The sequence below is a fragment of the Centruroides sculpturatus genome, unplaced genomic scaffold (assembly GCF_000671375.1).
Source record: "Centruroides sculpturatus isolate CEXI.00-Female unplaced genomic scaffold, Cexi_2.0 scaffold451, whole genome shotgun sequence".
NCBI lineage: Eukaryota > Metazoa > Arthropoda > Arachnida > Scorpiones > Buthidae > Centruroides > Centruroides sculpturatus.
In genome coordinates this window covers 540,219-564,879 of record NW_019384669.1, presented here as the reverse complement: position 1 = coordinate 564,879, position 24,661 = coordinate 540,219, and the positions used below count along the sequence as shown (strand labels likewise).

At 28.8% G+C, this 24,661-nt stretch overlaps 2 protein-coding genes across 5 annotated transcripts in view; both read left to right on the top strand.

The window, feature by feature from the left end:
* Positions 1-5,335, top strand: part of LOC111626683 (protein dispatched homolog 1-like) — a 29,703-nt gene extending 24,368 nt beyond the window's left edge. The window contains exons 2-9 of one of the 3 annotated variants that reach the window (XR_002756913.1): positions 222-281; positions 352-475; positions 550-832; positions 950-1,750; positions 1,839-2,037; positions 2,210-4,240; positions 5,029-5,160; positions 5,262-5,335. Coding sequence is in view for 2 of the 3 variants with exons in the window: in XM_023370163.1 (XP_023225931.1) it covers positions 222-281; positions 352-475; positions 550-832; positions 950-1,750; positions 1,839-2,037; positions 2,210-4,163 (3,421 nt within the window). In the remaining variant the exon portion in view is untranslated. Of the gene's footprint in view, positions 1-221; positions 282-351; positions 476-549; positions 833-949; positions 1,751-1,838; positions 2,038-2,209; positions 5,005-5,028; positions 5,161-5,261 lie in introns of those variants that run through there. The other 2 variants (XM_023370163.1, XM_023370164.1) reach the window with 2 other exon arrangements.
* An 8,794-nt stretch (positions 5,336-14,129) lies between these two features.
* The window catches only part of LOC111626682 (serine/threonine-protein kinase D1-like), a 34,028-nt gene continuing 23,496 nt past the window's right edge, over positions 14,130-24,661 (top strand). The window contains exons 1-4 of one of the 2 annotated variants that reach the window (XM_023370162.1): positions 14,130-14,301; positions 15,607-15,764; positions 16,374-16,520; positions 16,636-16,774. In XM_023370162.1, coding sequence (XP_023225930.1) covers positions 16,377-16,520; positions 16,636-16,774 — 283 coding nt within the window. In that variant the 5' untranslated portion in view covers positions 14,130-14,301; positions 15,607-15,764; positions 16,374-16,376. The remainder of the gene's footprint in view (positions 14,302-15,606; positions 15,765-16,373; positions 16,521-16,635; positions 16,775-24,661) is intronic. The other variant, XM_023370160.1, reaches the window with a different exon arrangement.

Genomic DNA, 24,661 nt, shown 5'->3' with positions numbered 1-24,661 from the left:
ATTTAAAATATATGCTCTCGATCTCAAATTAGCAGTATCTTGCCCCTGTAAATCATACTTTTCCCGATAACAACCGAGTCGTGCGTGTCATCTATGTATCCCCCGTGAAAAACTAAGTAAATACGTAAATTTTTTTATTAAGTCACCTGTTTTATTTAATTTTATTTATGAACAAATATAATCGTGTTTTATAACCTACGTTGAATTTTTTTTTAAAATAGGAAACTTCATTTCGATGTTTGTGGAAAGGCTACCGAAGGAGGCAAAATGGCAATAAATTGGTAAAGTAAAAAATTAATAGTAATATGCAAATTAATTTATGCGTTAATAACAATTATCTTTTATAATTAGGTATGCAAGACAATTATCCAATTTTCCAGTCGTAATTATTTTGGGAGCCGGCTGCCTGTCGTTCGTCTTCACTATAACCTCCATTCTATCATTCGGTTTTCCTTCGTTTAAAGATCCGATATTGGTACAGTCTGGTGCATTCTACTCGAGATTGATCGTTTGCGGGCAAAATAATCTAATGTATTGGTTAAATTTCAGGGTTTCGAATCACGTGGTACCGAATTGTCTCAGAGAACCACAGCATGGAAGCACCTGATGGAAAATTCCGGTTGGAACGGATCTCTCAGCATGTATCCGACCAGAAACGAAAATCAGATTACATCCAGGAGGGATGACAGTAGATCGTACTTGCCTCCTTTATCCGCTAATGCAACCACCATTATTCTAGAGAATGAGAAGGAAAGCCTCAACGAATTCATAAATGGTAGAATGAAGAACAACCAAGCTAACGACAGATCCAATTTTTTCTGTAAAGATCCAGGTGAATAAAACTAATTTAAATTCATTACAATTTGCTTAACGATAAGATTATTTAGTCGAGCAAAGTTATAGTTGGAAGAATATTAATTCTATTTTGGCTCCATCGATTTTTTTTTAGGAAGAGGGAACGTTCGTGTCGTTTTTCAGTCTTCTGTAGAAAACAGCAATCTCTTTACTCTGAAATCGTTGTTATCTATCTGCGATCTTGATTATAAGAAGCTGAGGAACGATGCACACTTCATCGATCTCTGCAGCCACGACGGATCTCACGACTGCTGTCGAAGTTGGTCTCTTCCCAATTATGTGGCCCTCCTCACCAATCATTCCTACTGCAAAGACATCACACGAGACGACGTCTCCTACGTTCTGAAAGTACTGAAAAATTGTGCGGGCTTTTATCACGATTTAAAACTAAGCCACGACTGCACCAGTAATCCTAACTTGTGCGGGGGTGTACCTCACGAATGCACTCGACATAATGCGGTTTATAACATCCTACACTTCTTGGCCGATTCCAAATTTCTGATTTCCAAACGCGGAGACGAATCTTCTATATCTTCTGTTTTAACTTACACCACAGTCTTCCTACCCATTCATCAGGGGATCGAATCCCTCGATTACTATTACGATCTTCAACAGAAAGAACTTACAGATGGGGTGACGGAGGTTATAGGGATGGAATTTGGATTGAAGCACGTTTTACTAGAACACGGGCTCTACCACGACGCCATTTTCGCAATTATAGCTGTACTCGTTGTGTTTTTGTGTATTTGGATGTTCACTACATCATTCCTGTTGACGTTAATGACAGCTATTGCCTTGACATCCGCTCTAGGAACCACTTACTTCGTGTACACAGCGGTGTTTAGGATACCGTATTTTCCTCTGATGAATGTCCTGTCGGTTATTATTCTAATCGGTAAGGGGACAATTTAATTCAATTTAATTACTATTAATTACGTTTATATTGCCATTTTTTAAAATTATTATTATTATTATTATTACAGTTATAGTTACGACAGACGTATTTGTTTATAGCAAGACGTGGTTATCGATAAAGACGGATAAGTCAAATGGAATAACGACAAAAATTGTACGAGATACTCTCCAGCAATTCTGTCCGTCCATGTTGATTAACAATATTACAATCGCTGCAGCTTTGTATAGTAACATGTGCAGCAGCGTTACTGTCGTCAGATGTTTTAGGTAAGATTTATTTGTATATTAATCTAAACAACGAGCCGATCTGCTCAATTGTCAGATGACAACTATATAAATTAAGCAAAAATATTTTTGTACATTTATGAATGCCATTAACGATTCGTTTCGATTTTTATGAAGATATTTAATCATTTCTAAATATTCTTTCTTTTTTTAGTATATTTACAGGCACAGCGGTGATCGTAAATATGCTTCTTACTTTAATCTGGCTTCCAGCATCACTCATCATTATAGACAGATGGTTCTCTAGCACGTGTTGCATCTGCATTCCTCCATTTGGCATCTATCTTCCTTATTTCCAAAAATTTCAATGGTGCTCTTACGGTTGCAATATCTTATGGAAATTTCACTACGGTTTCACGGATTCTTCCAGGGTCTTTTTTGAGAAAATACTTCCGTGTCTCATCATCAAACCCAGATGGTTTTGGCTGATAATACTCACCTCGCTGGCTATGGGGAGTGCAGTCGTTGTATTCTTTCAACCGGCTCTGTTGCTACCGATCAGCAAAGAGATGCAAATATTTGGGTCCGAACACCCCTTCGAAAAATACGATTTACTTCTTAAGCAGTTGTTCTGGTACGAGAAAGAATCCGATCATCAGACATATCACAATTTACCGATTAGGATAGTGTGGGGCGTGTTACCCGTGGATAATGGACACTATCTTAATCCTCACGATCGTGGAAATCTTGTCGTGGATCGCAGTTTCCTGATAACTTCTAGAGAGTCTCAAGAATGGCTACTGTCATTTTGTAAGAAGTTGCACAATCAAACGTTTTGCAAGCCGACTTCTCAAATGCCAAAATCTAGTTGCTTCATTGAAAATTTCAAATATTGGATGGAGAGAATGTGCGTGGACGGTGTGTCTCATCAGAATAGGACCCCGTGTTGTCAGACGTCAAAATTTCCTTACTCGGCCGACGTTTTCAATTTATGCATTGGTGAAATTATCGGCATTCTGCATTATACCCCGAGTTACATCTTCACGTCGGGTGTTGCCGGTCCCAGATTTTCTAAAGAGACGGGTGACGTTGGAGCTATTGTTATAGAATACGGGAGCACAGTGTCTTCTACGGGCACTTATGAAGAAATCAAAGAATTCGTTACTTCCGTTGATAATTGGATGAAATCTGCTCTGAAAGATGCACCCGCAGGAATGAAGAACGGTTGGTTCGTTAGTGACATGGACTTTTATAATCTTCAATCTTACTTATCAAGTGGTACTCTAGCCATAATTGGAGTTGCTGTGGGTGCAGTATCACTTTCGTTACTCGTCACGACAATGAATCTGTTGATTGCTTTTTGTTTAATTGTTACAACCACTTCGGTTGTTTTAGTTACACTGGCTTCATTTATAATCCTAGAGTGGAGGTTGCAAACGGTAGAAACCGTTTTAATTACTGTAACAACTGGTCTATCGGTGGATTTATCTATCAGATATGGTACCTCTTATCGAAATTCTCCCCAAGACGATAAAGAAGGAGCGTTGGTTTATAGCCTTTCCAGATTAAGCAGTCCAATAGCAATGGCAGCTGTAAGTTATTTTCTAGCCGGAATTATATTGTTACCGACATCAATTATCGCATTTTTACAGATAGGTGTATTTTTGATAAATAAAACAATTATAAGCTGGATATATTCGACGTTCTATCTTCATTCTTTGTTAAGTGTACTGTCCCCGTGTAGAGATTACTTCCAAAATAAGCAGATTCAACACGACAAATCTCTCTACGCTCTATCCGAATCGACAGTTTCTACTTCGAGCATAAGTTGCCCCTCGCAAGTTCAAGTGTCGTGCGATCATCACCAGTTAGAACCGTTATCTGTTAACCGAATAGGGACAAGGAGAAATTACTCGAAGAAAGGAAGATCTGGAAGCTTATCACTCTTCAAGTGCGACGATCCTTCTTGGTACGGACACCCCAAAAAACCTTCCAGGAAAGTGAGCCTTCCTGTGGTGCACGTTAGTAACCCGATCGATCCTAGCCCAAGACACGTTTCGGGTGCTACAAGCGCTACGACTTTGGTGGGTGTAGACGACGATAGAGACTCAGTTTTAAACTGCCGAAAGGAACAAGAGATGTGGTCACCTACGGAAATACTAGTGTGAATTCCATCGTAAAAAAAGTAGCCTAAAATGTACATCTGTAGATGAACGAAATATGTACATCCGTAACCGGTTACGAGGTAATTTTTTTTGTACAGTTAAATACGCAGGAGCGTAATCAACCTATGTCGGGTAGATATGTATAGTTTATTCTTTAGACGTGTGTTTTCCACCTCAGAAATGATTGTTAAACTGACGAGAAAATTTTAATTTAGAGAGATTTCACATTATAAAAAGTTGATTAGTATAACTGAAATATGTACCATGTGTTAATTACAGTTTAATAAAAAATAATAATAATAATAATAAGGAAGAAGTTTCATTAGGTAGTGTTTTCGATGTAGCCAAGGGGAGGAAGGATTCTTTTAATATTAAAAATAAAATAAAATAAATTTCATCTCGTTTAGGAAGTAATATAAAGAATTCAGATGAAGATATTACAGTACCATTATTGAAAGACCTTATTTTATTTTATTTTATTGAGTTACAGATCAATAAAGTTAATAAGCAAGAGAATGTAGAGAAACGTAATCCCATCTTGTTAAGGTTGCCCGAATTGTCCGAATGGAGATTAGGAACACGAAATTTATTTTCCAAGAATAAAGGACAGATAATCCCCCTATTCTAAAAGAAACCTTACATAAATATGAGAATTTACATGGAAGAAAAACATTATTCTGATATCAGCGAATGATGCTGATGCATCTAAGCATCGCGAGTAACTAAAGAAAGAGGAAAAGGACACGGTTAATCCCCGTTTAAAAAATTGATATATAAAAAAAAAATATCAGTTTATAATCCTTACATTTATGTGAATAGATGAAATTTTTGATTTTTTAAAAAATATTTTATGAGGTCTTTTTTAAAGGGATAAATCGAAGATTGATTTGATTAAGCTTCAAAAAATGGTCTCTGCGAAATGTCAAAACATATTCTTAAGAATAGCGATGTGAATAAATAAGTAAACAATGGAAGAAGCGCGTGACGTCAAAATATAAAAGTAAATTCCCTTTAATTTAATAATTCTAGAAAGATTTCGATATTTAAAAATGTTTTTATTTTTATATTTTTGTTTTAAAAGAAATTTACTTTTTTCTATAGATTAAAATTCAACGAGGAGAAGAGAAGAATTTAAAAGCTATCAATTTTTAAGTTTTGAATACGTTGCAAGGTTTTTTTTTTTTTTGTTCTTTCTTTCTTTCTCTTTAGAATATGATTCTGTCAAGTTTCCAATAATTACAATTTTTTATTTTAAAAATATTTTTCCATTTAATTTTCTTTGTTTTTTTTTTAAATGTAAATTTTTATAACCGAAATTTATTCTAGAAAATTCAAAATTTTGATGAATTTTTAATAATTTATATCTCACTTTTTTTCAAGAAACTTTCAAGAAAAAATTTAAGAAACTTTGATGAATTTTCTTAAAATTCGTCAAAGTTTCTTGAATTTTTAACAAGTTATAAATATTTTATTTTATAAAATTCTTTTAATATTTTATACTGTTACTGTATTATATAAAACTTTAGGTGTTTTATATCGATTGTGTTCCTGAAATTTATTACGACCTTGATAGAAATTTGCAAATTAAACATTTCTAACGCGATTTATGTTTACTTTTATGATTAAATTTTTTTTTTATTTTACTCAAGAATTTGGAATGTTATTAAATTCTTGATTATTAACAAGCAAAAAAAGTTAAAGTTTGTAATAATTTACTGTTGACATTAAGCTATTAATATATATATATATTTTTAAAAAAATCAATAACACTGCCTTTAAATTATAATATTTAGATAATAAAAGTTTCATATTAAACTCTCTTTGAACAAGTCTACTAGAATTTCTAAGTAGAATATTTTATGTAGGATGTCACGTCGAATATACAAAAAGATAATTAGAGCTATTCTATTTTTAACATAGCTGGCCACCAATCTAAGCACGCTAAACGAATTTATCTCGACTAAATAAAACCGTTAGACTAGTTTATATGTCACCAAACCAAGCTCCAAACTAGTTTATACGCTACCAAATCAAGCTCCAAACTAGTTTATACACCACCAAACCAAGCTCCAAACTAGTTTATATGCCACCAAACCAAGCTCTAACCTAGTTTATACGCCATCAAACCAAGCTCTAAACTAGTTTATATGCCGCAAAACCAAACTCTAAACTAGTTTATACGCCACCAAACCAAGCTCTAAACTAGTTTATATGCCGCAAAACCAAGCTCTAAACTAGTTTGTATGCCACCAAACTAATCAATAAGTACAGTCGATCTTACAATAACGGCTACTTCTCAACAACGGTTACCTTTATACAGCGACTACTTTTTACAATAACTTTTTTTTGAAACAAAATTGCATGCGAAACAACCTGCAAACAACGACCATTTCTTATGTTCTCGTCAGTGGCCATTGTCCAGAGGTTTGACCATACTAGTTTACATTATAGAATACAAACTAAGTGTAAAAAAAGCCTTAAATTCGATTAGTAAATAGAGAGGCAATTCAAGCGAAAATAAGTTAAATTTTGAAATTTTAATATTAGAATTTTATACAAAGAATATAAAATTGCGGAGTGACGAAAAACGATTCGATTTAAATTATTTTAATATTATATAAATCTAAACATATTTGAATTTTGTGGAAGGAAAAAGAAAAGTAATAAGATTGGCAAATGATAACGTTCAATAAACTGAAACGTTGAAAGCATCGATTAAATTTACAAAAAGTATCAAAATAGAAAAACAGGCAAAATGGAAAAAACGTGGAAAAATGAAGAAAGAAAAAAAAAGACAAAATTTCTTTTACAAAAATAAAGATTTGATTGAAAGTAAAGTATAGATTGGATAGCTCCTTCCATAAACTGAAACGTTGAAAGCATCGATTAAATTTACAAAAAGTATCAAAATAGAAAAACAGGCAAAATGGAAAAACGTGGAAAAATGAAGAAAAAAAAAACCAAAATTTCTTTTACAAAAATGAAGATTTGATTGAAAGTAAAGTATAGATTGGATAGCTCCTTCCATAAAATTACAATTCTAGAAAATTTCAAAATTAAATTTCCTTCAAATGACACATTTCACGAATAAAGCATAAAAATAGGTATTATTTTTTTATAATGAATTTTTAAATAATTTAATTAATACGAGCAAAAATTATTTGTGGCATCATCACAATTTTTATTCATATTTTTAATTTATTTAATTTAAAATATACGCTCTCGATCTCAAATTAGTAGCGCATTGCCTCCGTAAATTATACTTTTCCCGATAACAACTGAGTCGTGCGGGTCGTCTATGTAACTCCTTTCCGGGGAGAAATTTTTAAATTGAAATTGCGTGACTTTCTGTTCAGACAGGAAGTTCGTATATAGTTAATCGGGGAGTTCTGCCCCCAAGCTTTTTATATATTGTTTCGAATTTTATCTATTAAGCATCGTTCTCCAGATTAAGGAAAGACAGACAGCCGGACGACAATGTGGNTATATATACATATGCTTTTTTCCTATTTTTTCTCTTATAAAAGTACAACAAATTCTTGTAAGAAATTGTAAAATAAAAATATCTTTTGCTGGCGAGAATACACGAATTTTCTGTTTAAAAAAAATGTGTTTCTTTTGTAAAAAAATACAAGAAACTTTCAAAAAGAATTTTTTAAAAATCAAAATACAACGATGTTTTTTTTCTTTTCTCAGAAGTTGTAAAACTCAGTTTTACAATTTCACATAAAATATACAGGACGAAATTTTGTTAGAAACAAGAGAAAAATACTGAAAAGAGAGATTGTTTTCGATAAAAATAGAAAAAATTTCATCTGATCTTATACATTGCAAAGAATATATATATATTATACACTGTATATAAGAAAATAAAATAAGATAATAATAATAAAATTCAGTAATTTAGCTGCATTTTTGATGATTGAAACCATAAAAAAAATTTCATATTAGAAAAGTTGAGACGAAAATTGGAAAAAATTTTATAATAAATCTAAAAAGAAAAATGCAATTAGTGTATACCAGACTCCGTTTATTATTGTTAAATTATTTACTAAATAAATTAATTAATAATTAAATATATGGGCGCTGAAATTTGAAAAAATTGCAGCCCAATTAACCAAATACAAATTTCAACTGGCTTCGGTTTATTTGTCTGTCCTTCCTTAATCTCGAGAACGGTGTTGGATAGACGAAAGCCGAGACCAGATGTGGAAAGAGTAGGGACAGAAGTCCCCGATCAATTATATATGAACTTCCGGTCTGGAAGGAAAGTCACGTGCTTTCAATTCAAAAGTTTATTTACCCCAGAACGGGGTTACATGGATGACCGGCACGACTCTGTTGTTATCGGGAAAAGTATGATGTACAGGGGCAAGGCACTAATAATTTGAGATGGAGAGCATATATTTTAATTATTTTACGTAATAATTAAAATATATGCTCTCAAAAGTTAGTTAACCATTGAAAGGTTAAATTTCCATCATATATTCTACATTATAATCATTCTTTAATATTTTCAGAAATTTCGTAAAATAAAAGCGTTATTATCAGCTTGAGATTTACATCTACAAGCGTGTTTATAACACATAAAACACAGTTAAGTGATTTTTGGGCCGACCTTTACCTCATCCAATCGATTATTTATTTATTTATTTATTTATTTTTATGTAAATTTACTTAATATTTAACGAACACGATTAAAATTTTTAAAAAATTCATTAATTAATTTCGTAAGAATTTACTATTTTATATACAGGATGGCTCAAAAGTCGATTAACCGTGTTTTCTTTCACAAAATCGATGGAAACATTATTTAAGTAACACGATTAAGTATTTAATTATTTGAATTTTGGATAGTGATTGGTTAACTAATTTTTAGTCCATCCGGTGTATATTTTGTTGTCTATTTCTTAACATTTTTTTCCAATTTCGGTATATTGAATGTAGGACACAAAAATATTATTTAATTAGTAAAGATTTCCAGATAAGTAAGTAAAAAAAGTACAGGAGAAAATCGAATTTATTTGATTTTTTTCGACTTATTTTCTTTAGTTTTGTTTCATATTTCCTCTTTTCTTTTCTATTTTATTTATTTATTTTTTTGATTTTTTTGTATTTTCAAGTTCCTATAAAGAAATATTATACTGAGTTTAACATAGGCAAACATGTTTCTTGTTTCACTATTTGTGTTCTTTTACAGTTTTTACTTTTCCGGATGTTATATATAACAGAGGGAAAGTATGACCCCGAAAATTTGTATATTTTTGGACTCAAGATACCTTGAAACGTCGAGAAATGCAAAAAAAATTCGTAGGTTTTTTTTCTGTATGTTAGTATGTATGTGATACGATTTTGTTCACCCTCTTCGAAGCTTAATAACTTCTGTGCTTTTTGTCGAAAATTTCTGAAATTTTGCAGGGAGGTTTGTGTATTAGAGGGATCGATGCTGTTAAATTTTGGTGATTAAAGGTTGAGGAGGTGGGGAGATAATGGAGGTCGTGTATATCACCAGTAGAGTCGAACTTAATGACGATTTTACTGGTTATTAGCATTTTCAATTCTTTATAAAACCCATCCTTACACTCGAAATGAATCCTTTTTGCCATTTTATAATAGTTAAAAATATAATAAGTTTTTAATAATAAAATATCGTTAGATTTAGTTTAAAAATCGCAAAAAAAAGTTAATTTATTGTTTTATTTTCTTCATAATTTAGATCGTAAATGTAAATATATCATTTTCTTGACAAGGAGAAATACTTCTTTTAGAGCTTTCGATCGTATTTACTTGTTATCTTAAGTGTTTAGTACACGATTTAATTATCTTTATAACGATTTCTACGCTCGTCTGTGTGTCTGATCGGCATTACTTTCGATAAAACTTAGAAAAAAAAACAGATGCTTAATAAACGGAAGCCATTTTGTTATAGCAAATTTTTCTTGTCTATTTAACAAAGCCTATTGATGTTCATCGGGAAACGAAGTTGTCGTCGTGTCACGTTGCATTTCTTAGCGAATGCACAGCCGAACTTTAATTTAGCGCTACTTGTTTGACGGTAAAACGAGTGCGGCATTGAACTGAAGAACTTCAAACGTTAAGAATTATGTAAGGTAACGAGGTCTACATACAATTTTGAATTTTAAAGTCACCTGATTCGATGATAACGATATCATTTGCAGTAGACTAGTGTAATTAGAATAGATATTAGGGAGGCCCAAATTAGAATACGTACAGCTTTATTCACCCCTGTACTAGCCAATAGTGCTGTAGATCATAGCAACTATAAGATAAACTTTAACTAGAAAGTATAACTGTACTAAACCTCTAACTAGAACACACACATACAAAGACAGACAGGTAGACCCACATTTATTTAGTAATTCACAGATACGGAAGAATCCTCAATTTAATATTTATGGAGAAGATCCGTCACACGCAAGTATTCATTAATGCTTTGCAAATGGTTATATAGGGGGAGGTTTGACCGTGTATTATAACGAAAATTAAGCCCCATATCAGATTTTAAACCAAATTCTAGCTCAAAATTACTGTATTAAGTTGCTTAAAATTAAAAAAATTTAAATTGAATACAGTAATATTTCACCTTTGACCTTTATCACTTTTAATTATTATTGTATTTCGAATGGTAACATATATTAAAATAATAACATTCGAGTTATATCCGAATCCAAACAGGAATTAACAAAACGTTAATTGTTAATTCAGCTTCAAACAATTATTATTCCTTTAATTAATATGCAAATCGATATGAAACTTGTTTAACTTAATTAAATGCTAAACCAATCGACAAGGGATTAAAATAATTAATTTTTACAATTTTATATTGAAAATTTACATAATACTAATGCTATTTTCCAGGTTTCTATTGAGATTTTAACGTTTCTCCTCGTACCAATAACGAAACGTTAATACAGTATTTCGATAGTGTAAAGTAACAAATCTAAGAAAAATGTATTTAGGCCTATGTGTTTACACAATTTAATAGATTTGTATTATAAATGTACAGAATGTCACCGAATGTGAAACAAGAAAGTTATTTTTATCGCTCTATAGAGTACTGTTGAAAAATCCACCAACGGGTTGCATAACTTTCTCGGCAAAAAAGTTAAAATTGTGTGTGGCTCCGTCTGTTGTAAGATCTTATTTAACAAAGAACTATTTGAATTATAAAATGGCAAAAAGCTTAATTTTGTAGATAGAGACGAGTTTTATAAAAATTTGTAAATGCTAAAAACGACAACAATAAGTCCGACCCCACTCGAGGTACGACACGTCAACTCCCTCGACCTTTAACCACCAAAATTTAATAGCATCGAGCCACCTAATACACAAACCTCCCTGCAAAATTTCAGAAAATTTCGGCAAAAGGCACAAGAATTTTTAAGCTTCGAAGTGAGTGAACATAATCGCTCTCCCACACACATTAATATCCATACAGAAAGGAAAGATCCCCAATTTTTTTTTTTCTGTATTTCTCGACGTTTCGAGGCCCCCCCAAAAAAGTAAAAATCTTGGGGCGAGTCATATTTTTGACCGGTCGCCATATTTACTCTCTGTTATATCACAGCCGGGGGGAAAAATTATTACAAAATCTTTATTTTAAACTAAATAGGCTTCATAGGCTTATATATATCTAATAAATATAAGTTGATAAATACGAAAAGTAATTCTATCCAATATTTTTCATAGAGAAGAGGCTATAAAATTAGGAAATTTTCCTTTTACAACCCTCATTAACATTATTAAATTGACAAGACATTACTTCTATTGACTTTAATCTTCGATCTTAACATCGTTAAAGTTTAAAGTACTGTGTTTACAACACCATTAATCCATATTTAATCACTTTGTATTGTGTCTTAATTTTGTTTAAGTATTAACAACACAATTAATCGTGCTAATTAATTAACGGTTGTGTTGTATAAACAATTAAATGCGTTGTAGACGTAACTTGGTGTTATTTTACAACAGCACAATGCACTTCTGTAATATGTTTCTGCAATAACTATAAAAATAAAGAAGAATGTAATACATACCTCCTACAGTTCAGGAAACTTTTATGAAATATTATTCATTGTACAGAACGTCTTCAACTACACTTGTTGGCATAACAACGTTACCTACAATGGTCGAGTTATGGTAGAAGGGTCCATATTTACTCTTATTAACTGATTACATGGATACATCTTCATAACAAAATTAGATATTTTTATTTATTACGGTTGCATTTTTCTCTGTTCGTACACCCCCACCCATTTAATAATACAACCGTTAGGTTAGTAACCTTTACTGAATTGTCATTCTTTTTTTAAATTTACAGAATCAACGGCGCCAAGTTATGTGATGTGCAATAAGAGCCGTCTTTCATTTATATTAGATGTAATGGCACCAGTTTTTCTTTTGTTTTTTTTTTTATGTCTTGTAAATCCTCTGCTGATCTGGAGCCTATTTTAATCTTCTTGATCCTCGCAGACACATATTGCGACATACTGTCCAGTGCTAGACATTATACAAGCGTCGAGTGTCGCGAGATAAATTTCTTCTATAAATCAGCCTACAAAACAAATGATATTTGTGAAAAATTCTGTTGTAACGGTAAATTTATCCATTATTTTTCATCGAGACAGAGTTATAAAACTAGGGAATCAATTCTTCATTCTTCAAATCCAATCGAAATTTCTTGTAAGCACGAGCACTCGGATCTTCAGGCGACTGAAGAATAACTCCAAGAATATCTATTTAAATGAATTATATCTAATTTAGTTCGGTAAGTTTAATAATAATAATAAAAAAAAAGATTTAATTTAATCCAGTAGCAACCGATTCCAATTAGCAAAACGTAGTTAAACTGTCAATTGAGATTTGGAGCAACATTATTTAAGTCTGGAGAAGAGGATTAATGTCTGGAAAACACGAAACAACATTTGATTGCAGTAAATATTAATCGTGTAAACATAATTAACTTTATAGCAACTTTTTCTGCTTGTTAAATGAAGTAATCGTAGACACTTGTTAAAGTTTAGAAAGTATTGTGTTTACAACACATTAATTAATTAACAATTGATCGTATTGTATCGTAATTTAGTGTTTAAATTTTAACAACGCAATTAATTGTTTAATTAGCACAATTATCAATTGTGTTATGTATACAATTATTACACTTAACAATTACTTACGTTTTTTTGAACTTTAACAATACAATTAATCGTACCAACAATACTAGCTAACAATTATAATTAAGGGTATTGATTGCATATACAATTAATAAATTATATAATTACAACTATTATTTACTTATATTGTTGGCCTACTTAATCGCGTTTAAAGTTTAAAAAAACAACATTATGTCTACAATATAATTATATGTACTACAGTACAGTACAATTGATAGCTAAATGATTAATTGTTTTATAGGTAATATGAGATAGAAACACAATTTATTAATAATTAATCATGCTGTAAACAAAGAGCAATAAATAAAAAAAAGGAGGGGAGTATAATAAAGTTTTCAATTTTTTGTTTTTGTTAAATTAATTTGTTTTTGAGTTTATTATTACTTCTCTCCAGTGATGAAGATTTATTTTCAAGTTAAATAGGAGCATAGAAAGTGGAAAGAAGGAAACAATTCTTCAAGTTTTATCATGAAGATATTAATTTCTGTTTCCTGAAAAAAAGTAATTAACACTTGTAAAGTGGATCTTCTCGCCTTGGTTATAAACAGATGTTAAATGTAACTGAATCCAGAATAATTAAATTTACAAAAGGTTAATAACCGTACAAAAGAAGAGAAAAAATAAAATAAAGTTCGAATTTAATATTGAATTTTATGAATTAAATGCTATTTTTTTTAGAATTATCATAAACTTTTATTGTTAGTTCTTCTTGGTACTTGAGTAATAAAATTGTTTTACTATCAACAAAACTTTTTAGAAAATTTNATATTTTTTTAAAAAAATTATTGTTATTGTTGTAAGTGTTGTATTTTATTGTTATTGCTTCTCAGTTAATTTGTATATGATAACTCTAATAGAAAGTGGTGCCATCTAGCTGTAGTGAGAGGCAATAATGTTTGTTCTTTCCACCCTGTAAAGAAGACGAAGGGAGATTCAGCGTGAGAAACGTAAGAGAATTTCATCTTCTATATCTAATTATCTCTAAACTTTTTAATGTTATCGATTGTTCTAGTTATAAGCGTTTTATGTAAGAAGATTAAGCTGATCATAACAAATGTTTAAGTAATATACTATGTTAAGTGTGATGTAGTTGTCAATCAATGAGTGAGGATGCAAGATACATTTAATGGAGAATATTTTAACCTTAATTCGCAGGATAATTGAGTTTGCTTGAGTCTTTTAGATTTAGATTGTTTGTCGGGTCGAAAAGATCAATAGATGTTGAAAGCAGTCATCGGGGATGCTGGAGAGGTTTAGTGAGAATGCCCCGAGGATGCTGTGATCCATCTAGGATGCAGAGTGATTCTTATCCTTTTTTTTTTTTTCTCTCTCTCTCTCTGGCTATTTAAATACTGTGTTGCTTTTGAATATGCTTTTTTTAATATATTATCTTCACTTATTCAGTAAAAATTATCATTTATAATTTATCTTCTTCTTCATTTTTCAATAAAGATGATAGATTATTGAAGGGTAAAATTCATTAATTTTTATTTAAGCAGTCGGAAGAGAATTTATAAGACCGTTGCAACTTCTTAGTTACGCCCCACCGTTAATGTCTCCTTATCCCTTAATCTTATTGGATTTATTTCGAAGATATAAAATTTTTAATTCTAGTTTAAATATGTAATTAAATTAAACTAAATTTGACATTATTTTTAAAATATATAGACCATTTATTTTAATCTAATTTTATAGTTGTGTGAGATTATTTCATTGATTATTATTAATAATAATTGATATTATATTAATAATTACAAAGACAATTACTATTATTAAATAACCGTAATAACAATGCTTATTGTTGATAAATTATATAGCATTCGTACAGATGGTTTGCTTGTTTGGGGTTTAAAAATGATAAATTCAATAAGCGCATCAAAATGAATTCTGCTTTTTGTAAAAGTGAAACTTATCTTCTCTTGTAGTAAACAGATTTTTCTTTATTTAAGGGACACCAATGATATAAAAAAATGAGCTTATTTTTGCAATACTGGTTGTTCTCAATAATTTTATACAGTAAAAAAGTCTCTTTTTTCTCTTATGTACAATCTTCTTTTCAATATATACACATTCCACAAAGACTTTATGAAAAATTCTACCTTCTTTATGCATTTAGATATAAGAAGATTTATATAATGTAAGTTTATATACCTGTCTATTGATAAGAAGTTTAGGTGAGATAATGACATTTGAAAATAAGAATCAATATTAGGTATTTTTCACAGAATTTTTATTATATTTTTCTACAATAGATTTTCTGACAATTATTTCAATATGATTCAAAGCAGTGCGGAGCTTCTAATCATATTGAAACTACTGTAAGAATGTTAGACAAATAATAAAATATGTGTTGAATTGTAATGACTTTTGCAAACTTTGAGGCATTGACTTCTGAACTTGAGTGAATGTGGTAAGTAAATTTGAGTGAATTTAGTGTTGAATGAATTATTTTTCAGTGTAGAAAAATGTAAAATAATACTCAAAAAAGTATAAATTTTATTCGTAATTAACTGCTTTTATCCTACTTATTTTTTTTTTAATATTAGTAGAATTTTTTATTTAACCTACTGACATTGTTAGTTATAATAAGTAGAATTGAATCAAATGTTAGTCATTTTAAATTAGAAAATTTTTTTAATACAGTCTAAAATAAAGTATATCTTGGTTTTTGTTATAAATATTTAAAATAAAAATTGTATTATTCCCCATCCTTCATCAGTTTAAAAACACCATTTCTCGTCTGCAACATCATGGTTAAGGAATCAGTAATGTTGATTTTAACTCTGGTGATGTTGTCATTTCCCATCTCTCAAATACTGTTCTGTTGCTCGAAAGGTTGTGAGTGTATTAGTTTCCATCTCTCGTCAATGATAAGCACTTGAGCAGATTTGAACTTGGATTCTCACATCATTGGGTTGATAGTTTACTGTGTAGCTAGCCATCTGCCCAATGTAAAATAATTATAACAATAATTTACATAAACATATTTACTTTAAAGTATATTTTTATTTCTTTACAGATTATGGATTTGCCAGTTTTAAATCTTCCAGATGAGATAACTTTTATTCTCCAGTCTGGTTTGGCCAAAGATACTGTCACAGTTAATATTGCTGATTTGAATTTAAAAACTTTAAAAGATCTTGCTTGTGATTTTATTAATAAAAAAGTAATTATTATTATTATTAATTTTTTAAAAATAGACTAGATTCAATTTTAAGAAAAATATAATATGTAAAATAAAATAAAATAAAATTTAATTTAATTTAATTTAATTTTTACAGTTTCCAGATCATGGGCTGAACAGATTAAATGAACGTTTAATTCTCTTCCGGCATGAATACAAATCTGGAAATTTGTTATTGCCAATAAATGTTGCTTCCGAAGTTTCTGATGGAACATTAGTCGAAATTATTCTCTCTGGTAATTATTACTCCACATTTAATTATTATAAATTTGTTCCATTTTAAAATCGAATTTTCTGAAGAGAATTTGTATAATTAAGAAATGGCCAAGAATAAATTTTACATTTAGAAATTAGATATATAAATAATGGGAAAAAATAAATATGAAAATAAAATGGATACTTTAAAATTATTCTAATGGCTTAGATTATTTAAAATTATTCTTTGATAATTTTTCAATTTTCCTTATTTTTATACTTGTAAAAACTATTAATATAATATAATCAAAGATTATTTTATATTATAGATATTTTTAAGTTTAGCTATGTATACCAATAGTATAAAGAAACTAAAATCCTTTTAACATTTACTTACAAGCAAAAAGAAAAAAGTTTCTTGTTTTTATTATTTATAAGCAAATATCTAAAAATTACAATATTCAGAATATATGTCTGTATTTTAAAAGGATCCAGTATTTTTGTTGTTCAAGTGCAAGTGTATATTCAATTTCGATAGTTGAATAGCCTCCTAATTCTCTATTTTAAAATCTTATTAAATAGTAGTTCAAACTATTTCGTATAAAGTTAGCTTTAATTTTATTTTCAATCCTTATTATTAGAAAAATTTTTGTATATTCAGGGAACAAATTATTGATGCCAAAATTATAATAATCTGTTGTGTATAATTTGATTTACTTCATGAAAATATATTGTTATAATTAATTATAAATATGAATTGAATTAAAAAACTGATAAGATATCTGAGTTTTTGTTAATAATAATGTGTACCAATCAGAGTAAGCAGACATATGAAAGTTGTGCAGAGAGTGAATCATCATGTATTTAATTAAATCAATTAAATTTATGGCTTATAAAGATGGAACATTGTAACTTTTAAATTATTAAAGTGAATAAATTTTTATGGCCGCTGTAGGGTAAAATTATGAAATTATTATGAAATTACTGTTGTTTGTAGTTAAAGTATTATGATGTCCAAAATTTAGTTGTCAAATCAGACATATAATAAGGGAGGTGAATATGTCCCTGGGTCTTAAATGAAAAAGGGTGCCATGAATTCTTTTATGTTATTGACAAAAATTAAATTTTTTGTTAATGTTAATATTAAAAATGTTTAGAAAAATCTGATGTTTTTATAAATAATATATACCCTATGTTCCACAAATCCATATTACTCCTCAGTGAAATAAATTCAAAAAACTTTTCTCAAACTTTTTAAAATTTCATTAAATTTTTTAATGTGATATAGCTTACATCTTAAATCAGACAAATAAATTTATTTAGAAATTCAAATATTAATTCTAAACATAAAAACATAATATGTAATGTATATAGTATGATGAATTTTAAAATGTAAATTTGTAATTTTTTTTTAATTTTTATCTGATTTTATCACTTCTACACTACTAAATCAGATAAATGACAGACTTTCCAGTCAGATAAATGCAGAAAATATTCCAGTAATAAATTTTCTAGATAAAACTAAATGTTTTAGATGTCGTGATTTTTCCATCCTAACATTAAATATTAAAATTAATGCTTTTTTGAGTTGAACGTAGTAGATATTTAAGTAGCACCATCAAATGTACATTTATTTCTTATTCATGATAAAAATATCTTTATTTTTAAAGACCAATGGAACATAACAATTCTGCATTATTCTATTGGAGTGTGAAATAGAATAATAGAATTTTCATTTATTTTCTAAAAATTTAATCAATATTAAAATTAACTATCAAAAATTTTTATTAGGATATTTCAAGTAATGTTGTTAACTGTTTGAGAATTAAACTATTTCTATGTTTAATTTTTTAATACAAGCTAAATTCATTTAATTGTTCAAAACTTATGATAAAAATATTTCAAAGATGATGATGATGATAATTGAGAATTCATAATGCCAGTTTTGTATTAGTGGATGGAATGGTGTCAAGAGACATCATTGGCCTAGGATAAAAAATTTATGTGAGCTGCAAGTAAATAAATTATTTAAAAATTATTTTTAGTTTTCTTATGGATATATTATTTTTTCTAAAAAATAAAGAATAATAGCTATTTTTAAGCATTTTATATTACGATATTGTTTTAATAGTAATTAGTTTGTAAAAAACAAATTGTGTGATGATGTCCAGGCTTGTGTGAATCCCAAAGAGAATTTTATCCCATTGATCCTGAGTGGCTGTTTCTGAAGCCAAAAACTACCATAGGTAATTTTTTTATATATAAATGACAGAATAATTATAAAGCAAGATATAAATCTGAGTCTTAAGCAGTATGATTTCTGTCTAGGACCTCATGCTCTTAGGGACCTCTGATGCATACAAATATATAATTGTTGATATTTGATCTTAGTTCAGTACACAGAATTCAGAGCTTATACATATACATACAAAAAAGAAAGTCTTGAAAATTCACACTTGACTAAAGCTTCTCACAGCCTAAAACTGTCAGTGGTTTTGAGCTAAAACAGCATTGTTCTTAGGTATTGGTGGAATAATCTTTAATTTGAAAGATAATATTAGTCTTATTACTTACTGTCTGTAACACATGTTAGTAATTCTATAGTGATAACGTTTAGTGAATAAAGTGATATACAACTTAAAGTATGACAATAACTTTGAATTAACCCACCAGTAGCCGAGTGGATAAAACCAGTAAACACTGGTAGTTGGTTGAGTTCACACCTCATCAACAGGCTTGCTACATGGAGTTTTCCAAGATTTCTTTGTATTAGTAACACCTAAATAGTGGCCAGTTTCCCATAAAAGATCTCCCCTGAGGCATTTCCTCTTGGTGGATCACTCATTTATTGCTGTATACCAATAAAACCAAACCAACTTTGTTTGAATTATATCAAGGCTATTGAGAGATTGTATGGGGGCCCATAGATAGAGTAGTCCCCTTTAACCTGTCTTTTTTTTTTTTACAAATGAAATACAGAGAATGTTTATTTCTTTATTAATAAAAAGTATTAGTAGACTTAAAGATCTTATTTCATGTTAGTAAAAATAACATTAATTTTATAGGGGTAGGAACAACTATGGGCTTCCAAGTTTTCTCCAGATGCAGGGAAAAATCTCCAGCTTACTCTACTTAGCCTTGATTATATCCAAGATGTTGGAATTCATGCTGAAAAGTATTGAAAATTAATCTATTTATATTTTCTAGGGGAACATCTGTCAATTAGTGGCATTTTTATTAATATTATGTCTTTTACAGACAAGGTGTAATTCATTAAATTTCTTAAGCAATTATTTAAGAGAACTGTGTAGTTTTTGTGTGGAAGAAGAGACTTTTGAAGTTTTGCATATTTTGGCTAACTGCATGCATTTTAAATTGCTATGAGACAAAATTTTTGGTTATACTCTTCTCTCCAGGGGCATGATTCCTCCTTTTTAAATTTGGTTCAATTGCTGATGAAGTTTGGGAGCATCTGTCAATTGGTGGCTTCATTACTAATACATTGTTTTTTATAGGTAGGAAATATTATTTTTGTTATTTTATACTGGCAGATCTTTTCAAATTTAATTTAATTAATGTTATTTTGTTTTAATTTTGTAATTTTATGTTGATTGTATTTAATAGCAAAAGTTTTGTATTTGTAAGTCTGTTTTTTTTTTCCTTCCCTGCATCATGGAGTATATCTAGTATTTTTAAATAAATAAATATTTTGTATGTTTCTGAAAGGTTTTAGTTTATTCAATGTAGTATGATTGTTAGAGATACTGTAATTGCTCAATAATTCTAACAATTAAAGATAGGCTTATATGCCAGTATCTTTCTAAATTATGAGAAGTTAAGTCTTTACCTTGGTTTATTTTATTGTTACTTAAAAGACAATAAACCAATAAATGTAATAGAAATGAGAGATGAATATTGAATAATCAAATATAAGTTTTCAAAAATATATTATTTAATTTTTTTGCAATGCAAAAAAGCATAATACAAAATAACACATTATTAACATTCCTTTTATAGAAATTCTTCATAAAGAGCATTATTAATGCAAAATATGAGATGATGATTCTTTTGAAAATAGAAATTTAAACACAAAAGTTATTGCTGCTATTTTATTTTTTCAAAATAGAAATTTTTCAGCATTTTTAATTATTAGCAGTTTCAAAGCTCTTTCTGGTTATGATAAATATACACTATGTTAATAATTGAATTAAGCAATCTTATATAATAAAGATCAATGAAGGATTTAAAAAATAAACAAACATTTTCAGCTACTCTTGGCCATTATCAGCTATAACATTTTCTAATTTTCTACACAGTTGTAAGCATTTATTTGTTCTTTAAATCCTTCACTGTTCATTAAAGAACTTGATCTTAATTTGGATTTAGCTCCAGTTTAATGCTTGCTTGACTCGGGTTAGGTTATTCAATTAATGTACTCAACATACATAATTGGACTGCAATTTGAAAAAATTATAGTCCTATAAATTTCCACTGTCGTCCGTCTATCTGTCTTTCCTTAATCTTGAGAACGGAGTTAGATAGGTAAAGGTCGAGGGCAGAAACCTTAGGAGCAGGAAGCCCCAATTGACTGTATATGAACATTTGATTTGCACTGGAAATCACACCACGTTATTTCAATTAAAAAATTTTCACCCTGAAAGGAGTTAGATAGATGACCAACATGACACTATTGCTAGCAGGAAATGTATGATGTACAGGGGCAAGACACTACTAATTTGAGGCAGTGCATGTATTTTAAATTAAATAAATTAAAAATATGATTAAAAATTGCAGCCCGACATTGTGATCATGTCACAATAAATAATTGCTCATTAGATTTTTAAAAACTTTTAGAATATTTAATTATATCTTTATATAATAGTTTAGGATTAAAGTTGAAAGAAAAATTATCCATCTGTTGTTTACAAACTTTCTTCTTGTAATTATATATGTACCAATGACATTATAAACTTATATAATTTTCTGAAATATTCAATTTGCTATGAATATAATAATTTTAAGAAAAATGCTATTACTTGTTTATTTATTTAACTCATCAGTATACTCTCTTCAAAGAATTGCTTAATTTTTAAAACACATACTTTCAGTTTAAATAATAAATTATACTATTTTCAATAGTTAAAGAAAATAAATATTTTAATTACTGTAATAGAATTTGAATTTAATGGATTATTTATGTAAAATCTTATGGTAATTACTAGTGAACTTCCACTTTCTTGCATCATGATATTAACCACTCAACAGTGAGGGATGGATATATCTGTCCAGGGTGATCGTGTGGCAGTGATGAGGGATGGATATATCTGTTAGATTCTTTTGGGGATATCGCCAAAAACTACCATGAAAAAAATTCACATAAAAATGAATTATGTAACAATAAAAAAGACTTTTCTTTACTAGACATAACTGTTTACAGAATTTTTTTCCGAAACAGTAATGACAAAAAACGCATAGAAAAATACTTTAAAAATTTCCTATGTTTATTCTCCACTATTTCGGGGTAGCACCATACCTGACTATCCATCTCATTGCTGAAAGGTTAATTCTTGCTACTGAATGGTACAAGCATGCCAAAGATATTTATTTTTATTTTTGGATAAATAATGAATATTTATCTGCAAATATTGTATAGTGATGATGATAATGATTATTACTATATACAAGTTTTAAATAAAATGTATATTTGCAAAATAATTTGTTTATATTCTAAACTCATCACTTTAATTACATTTAACAAAATTAAAAAAAAAAAATTCATTCATCATTCTAAATTAACTTCAAAATCTAATTTAAAATTTTTGCTATTAACTTTAATAGAATTCTCTTTTAATTAACAAAGCAAAGTATCTTCTTTTAAATAATAATATTCAAAATATGCTTTCTAAACTTCAATGTTGCTAATTTTTTTTTCGAAACAGTTAAATAAGATTAACTTAAATTAAATTTTAATTTAGTTCTTTTCATGAAGAAAGGGATATTATTTGAAAATTTAAAAAATATTTATAAAAAAATAAAAAATAAAAATAATCGAATGAAACTTTCTTTCTGTTTATGATGTAACATTATTACATGATAAATTGATTTTTAAAATATTTCAGAAGTTATTTGAATATTTTATATTTTACAACACAGAAATAATAAAATAAAATGTTTATATAAGCTGATTCTTTTGACAATTTTTAATGTTTTTAAAATAAGTTTTGCAAGGAATTTTTTCTTAAAATTCAACAAAGACTATCCGAATAATAATATATTTATATTATTCTTCATTTTTAAGAAAACTTTTTCAAATAATTTTTCTTAACTTCTTAAATATTTCAATTAATTACTTGAAAGTATAAAATATTAAAATAACTTTATGTATATGTAGTATATGACAGTTTTAATAATTTAACATGTACTGTATGTAAATGCTATAAACATAATTTGAAATATTTCAGGTGATGAAGGTAAGTTATTGTGTATATGTAAATATATACTATACAGGGGAGTGCAAAAGTAGGTATACAGTCAAAACTTCTTTTTCCAAGAACGTCAGTCTATGAGGCGTTAAATATACTTGAAATTATTTTAATTTACGAGCGCTTTCAAGTATATTTAACACCTCATAGACTGACGTTCTTGGAAGAAGAAGTTTTGATTGACATAAGTTGGCGTGACATCCAACCCGTGAACTTAATACACCTAACAACATAGGTATACAGTTGTTATTATGGAAAAAAAACATACAGGGAAAAAAGAAAAAGAAAAAGTATTTATTTTTATGTACAAATTAAATCAGAAATAAGGAGTATGAACTAATAAAAGATAAAAATAATAATAATGAACATCAAACATTTGTATTTTTCAGATTCTTAACTGTATACCTACTTTTGGTCCTCCTGTATTTATAACATTAAAACTTAGCTGAGATATACTGTATTTACTTACATATAAGACAAGGCTTTTATTCATTTTTTACTGTTTCAAAAACCTAGGTCGTCCTATATGCGCGAGCGAAGGATTCTTTGAAATTTTGCAAATAATTTTTGTGAATCGTGTATTTGCATTTTTTACCAGATGCTCACCTTCTTGTGTTTAAAAACAAAAGTATTTTATCTGGATTGTTTGAATTGTTCTTGTGTATTGTCAGGAGTAAAGATTAATAGCAATAGGAAAAGCAAAGCTTTTGAATTGAATTCCAAATTGAAATTCCAAAATCACATTGGAATGAGCCAGATATAAGTTTTAATCCATTCTCACGTAAAAACAGATGATTTTTCGGAATTCAAAAATCGGAGATGTCAATTGATTCAAAAGCAATTGATTAAGGATTTTTCTGTTTTCTATAATAAAGTACAGTATTACATTTAAGCGTGGATCCATGACGGCTTCAGGAGCCCTCTCAATTGACTAATAAAACAAAAAATTAAAACTTATTTGTTGTAAATATGGCTTATTGGACCATCCAAAATGCAATTGTCTTGCATGTGTTAATAAAAGGTACTTACAATTTCTTATTTAAAAATTTAAAAAAATATATATTTAATCTCAGTGGTGTTGCAACAAAGATTGTATTCTAAGTCATGCAAGGTTACTTGTTTATATTAGATTAACATCAATTGCTTCAGACTGCAGGATGAGATTATAACCAAGATATGATCATTGTTAATTGAAATTAAAAATATTACATTCAATATATAAATTATTTATTCGATAGCCAACAGGATGATTATGTATTAGTATGTACAGCAATTATAAATACTAAATAATTTGACCATAATTTTAAATACATTTTATGTGAAATTTATTAACTTCTAGAATTATATTAGTATAAGATCCTCAATCATGCAATTCAGTTAAAATGAACTACTTTGAGTCTGATTACAGCATTTTGGTTGGGGATTTTTACACTTTTTTTTTACACA